Below are 4,593 nucleotides of genomic sequence, written 5' to 3'. Positions count from 1 at the left end.
GCTGGGTCCTACCCTCCAGCGTTACTCTACTTCTAAGACCGCTAAGTTACATGATCCTCTCCTAAAGGTACCTGCTTTGGTTTTCACCCACGCTTGACGACATCTTCCGTCCTTTGATAGTATAGGTTCCACCACTATACCTCTTATCCACTGTTTTCTATTCTTTCCCTCAACTACGTAAACCATATCCCCTTCTTTAATTGCTTTTGTCTCCTCAAACCATTTTGTCCTTCTGTTCAATGTTGGAACATACTCCCTCACAAATTTTTCCCATAATTGGTCTGCGTATAGCTGAGATCGACGATATTTGTCTCGAAGTGCTTCGGCTGGGTGAGGGGTCGCTGGAACCGACTGTGCTTCATTTGGCGATACTCCACGTAAGAAGTTATTTGGGCACAGCGCATCCAGTGACTCATCAGCTACATACGTCAACGGCCGAGAATTCACCATGTCTTCAGCCTCGGCGATCGTCGTTTGAAGTACTTCGTCAGTCAGTCTCGTTCCGTCCTGCAATTTAGCTAAAGTTTCTTTAACGGTTCTTACTAGTCTTTCCCACGAGCCTCCCATATGCGGTGTTCCTGGCGGGATGAATCGCCAAGAAGTGCGCGCGTCCGTAAGCTTCTCCGCGCATTCTTCGTCGATGCTTCTTATTCCATCGATGATTTCCTTGCTGGCCGCTTTGAGATTCGTTCCATTGTCCGAAATAAACTCCGACGGCGGACCTCGCCTACATGTAAATCTTCGAATGGCCATTAAGCATGATGATGCGCTCAAGTCGTACGCTACTTCTAGGTGCACTGCTCGAGTTACTAAACACGTGAACAATACTATCCATCGTTTTTGCCTACTTCGCCCTACTATCACCTCAATTGGGCCGAAGTAGTCAACTCCCACGGAGTTGAAAGGACGTTGCATGCACAATCTTTCGTCGGGTAACGGCGCCATTCTGGGGTTTGCGGGACGATTTCGGTGTACTTTACACCAGACACAGCTACTCGCCACTCTTTTCAACACCGCGTTGACATTCGGTATGTAGTACCGTTGCTTCAATTCGTTTTTTACTGCTTCTCTGAAGGAATGCCCTTGCTTTTCATGATATCGCTGAACGATTCTACTTGTAACGTCATGATCTTTCGGCAAAATTATTGGAAATCTTAGATCGAATGGCAAGTTTTCGGCATTCATAGTTCTTCCTTCAATGCGCATAATTCCTTCGGCATCAATCATTGGAGTGAGTCGATATACAACACTGCACTTTTCAAGCGGAATCCATTCCTCAGTTGACAAATTCATATTCCGCCGAAGTACCTTTAGCTCATCCGCAAAGTGATCTGCTTGTGCTATCTTTATCAACAGGCGTTCAGCTTTATGGTATTCCTCCTGCTTTAACGGGACTATTTTACCTTTTCTATTGTTTGGCAGTATTTTCTTCTGCTGTAGTTCAGTCGCTCTCAAGCATTCTATCTCATTACCTTGTACTTTACGTCTGCAGTTGGACACAAATCTCAGTGCGCTCGCTACTGTTCGAACTATTATATTCCATTTCGAAATTCTTGATATGTCGATGAAACATTCCTGAAGTGTGATCTCATGGTGTAGATACATTTCTCGAAGTTCCTCTACGGCGTTCACTTCAATTTTTGGCTGTTGCGGCCACTCTGATTCGTTTCTATGAATAAATTCTGGTCCGTTCAACCACGCACTCTGAGGTTCGAAACACCACTCTTTGCTCGGTTTTGTCACATTATCGGCTACATTAAGTTTAGATGGAACCCAATGCCATTCGGTTACGTTGGTAAGTTCGATTATTTCCCCGATTCTGAAAGCGACGTACGGTTTATATCGATATTGTTCTGATCGTATCCACGAGAGTACTGTGCGGGAGTCACACCAGATGAACTGCTTCGAAATCTTCAGTCTATGCAGTTGCTTTATGGTTCGAGACAACCTAGCTCCCAAAACTGCACCACACAGTTCTAGTTGTGGGATCGTACGTGCTTTCACCGGTGCTACTTTATGGCGACTCATGATTAGCGAACATTTGACTTCTTCACCATAAACAGCTCGAAAGTATGCTACACATCCGTAAGCTAGTTCACTGGCGTCGGTGAAAATATGCAATTGCAGCTCTTTTATCTCCTTTGTTGAGGCTTTTCCAAAGTACGCGCGTGGGATCTTAATATCTTCAATTTTCGGCATAAGCACTCTCCAATTTTCCCAATCACGTACTGATGATTCGTCTATGGGCTCATCCCAATCGCAACCAGTCCGCCACAACTTTTGAACAAGCATCTTCCCTATCACTACAAAGGGGGACAAATAGCCCATCGGGTCGAAGAGGGACATGACGCAACTAACCACCGCTCGCTTAGATGGGTGGTCATATTCGTGAGCTTTAGAGGGCGGTCGAAACTGAAACGAATCTTTCTTCACGTTCCATAATATGCCCAGCACTCGATCTACTTTAGCCATCCCTTCGGCATATTTTTCCTTGAAGTGGATCTCCTGTGCAGGCTTTTCTTCGCCCATTTCTTCGCTAAGTCTTTCTTCATTGCTAACCCAATTTCTTATGTGGAAACCACCTTTAGAGTGAACATATTTAACCTGCTTTGCTAACGTCAGAGCTTCCTCGATAGTATCTGTGCTGTCCAAATAGTCATCCACATAGTGTCGATACTTGATCGCATCACAAGCTTCTGGAAATTCGTCTGCGTATTCATCAGCATTCGCATTCTTTACGTATTGAGCTGAACAAGGCGAGCACGTCGAACCGAACGTGGCAACGTCCATCACAAATATTCGAGGTTCGTTCTTTATCGGATCCGGGAAAAGGAACCGTTGCGCTTGCTTATCCTCCTTTCGTATCGCGATCTGATGATACATCTCTTTTATGTCGCCTCCGAAGCCGATGCTACTTTCTCGGAACGGACACAGCACAGATGGTAGTGAACAGAGTAGGTCGGGACCTTTAAGCAGCTCTGTATTCAATGATATTCCTTTCACTGATGCAGCTGCATCCCACACCATTCTTATTTTTCCGGGCTTGTTTGGATTTTTTACTACGCTTATCGGTAGGTACCAAACCGCAGCCGGATCTGTTTCTTCTAGTTCCGATTGCGTTATTAGATGGGCATAACCCTTGTCTTGATACTCCTGGATCATGTCCTGTAGTGCACTACTGAGCTCAGTGTCTTTCGCCAACTTCCGCTGCAAGCTCACCACACGTTGTTTGGCCATCTCGTAACTGGGTGGAAACCTCCTTTTTTCTTCTTTCCACAGCAGCCCGGTCTCAAATCTATTTCCTACGCGCACCGTGGTCGCTTCTAGGATTTTTCTTGCTCTGCGCTCCTCCTTCGATTCTGGCGGATTAACCCCCGAAACTCCAGTGTTGTCCGTTATATATTGTGCTTTTAGGACGTCGTGTAGCTCTTCGTTTGAAACTAGGAAAGATGTATGATAGTTACTATTTTCTTCTTGCCCGCTGTCACTTCTCAACTTTCTTGGCCCATAAATGGACCACCCAATTTTGCTTTTCACTGCGATTGGTTCGCCAGGTTGACCAATCTTCGAATCTAGTGGCGCGAATAAATGAATGTTGTCCAGCCCGATCATAATTCCCACATGTTTCCTTGCAACATCTTCTACTGGTACGTCTCTAAGGTGGGCATACCGCTCTTTCAATTGTCGACACGATTCTCGCTGCTTCGGCAGAACCAACTTCTTAACAGTTCGTGCTCCTTTCAGAAGGAACTTCTCGGGAGAACTGGAGGTTGACAGGACCACGTCAATTTTCCTGGAACTGTCTTCGCGCCGCTCAATTCCTCCGCTCCACGTCATAACTAGCGGTTGCAATTCTCCCTTCAGCTCTAGATCATCAGCCAGTTTTTCTTCTATGAATGTACCTGACGCTCCTTCGTCGAAGAACGCCACCGTATCGCACTTCATCTCTCCGGCAGACAGAGTAACTAGCATCGTGCGAAATATTGTTGATTTACCTTGTTCGCTGTGTACATTGCATAGTTCCTCACTGACGGTTGTACGATTCGGATGCAGCAAGGGATGGTGTTTTTCTTCGCATCCTTCACGATCGCAGGCTCGTTTGAACCTGCACGCTGATCTGCCGTGGTAGTTTAGGCAGTTCTTGCAAAGCCCATATTTCTCCACACTCTCCAGCCGTCTACCTACGGAGAGATTTTTAAATTCATCACAGTTTCTCACCTTGTGTAAGGCACTCTGGCACACGAAACACTTCTTTTCTTCCTGTGCAACTGCATGGTGGTGGACTCTCATGCGTTTATCACCTCGGCTGCTTCCTACTTGCGTCCTGTGATTATCGAGATCCTTCATCTCGGTAATGTCCTCGATCAGCTCGCTCATGTAATCTGCGAACACCTTCAAGGATGTCCCTTTGTTGTTCCGACGGTATCGCACCCATTCCAGCTGATAACTCGGGGGCAACTTTTCCTCTAATTCTTCCACCAGCAACGGATTACACAAATGCTCCGTCATGCACGCCGCTGTCACGTGCCCCACTAGCTGTTTTACAGCCACGCCAAACGTAATGAACGATTCCAGGCGCTCGGCGCTGGGTGA

The 4,593-nt window shown here is 46.4% G+C and overlaps 1 protein-coding gene across 1 annotated transcript; it reads right to left on the bottom strand.

The window, feature by feature from the left end:
* Window positions 1–2,358: 2,358 nt before the first annotated feature.
* LOC131214376 (uncharacterized) lies at window positions 2,359–4,509 on the bottom strand (the record flags this gene model as incomplete). The annotated part of the gene is made up of 1 exon (XM_058208758.1): window positions 2,359–4,509. A coding segment is annotated over exon 1 (2,151 nt), but the record flags the coding sequence as incomplete, so codon positions are not given.
* Window positions 4,510–4,593: the final 84 nt, after the last annotated feature.

The sequence above is a fragment of the Anopheles bellator genome, unplaced genomic scaffold (assembly GCF_943735745.2).
Source record: "Anopheles bellator unplaced genomic scaffold, idAnoBellAS_SP24_06.2 scaffold00755_ctg1, whole genome shotgun sequence".
Lineage (NCBI taxonomy): Eukaryota > Metazoa > Arthropoda > Insecta > Diptera > Culicidae > Anopheles > Anopheles bellator.
Note: the sequence above shows the minus strand (reverse complement) of the source record. Positions and strands in the feature narration are given on the sequence as shown.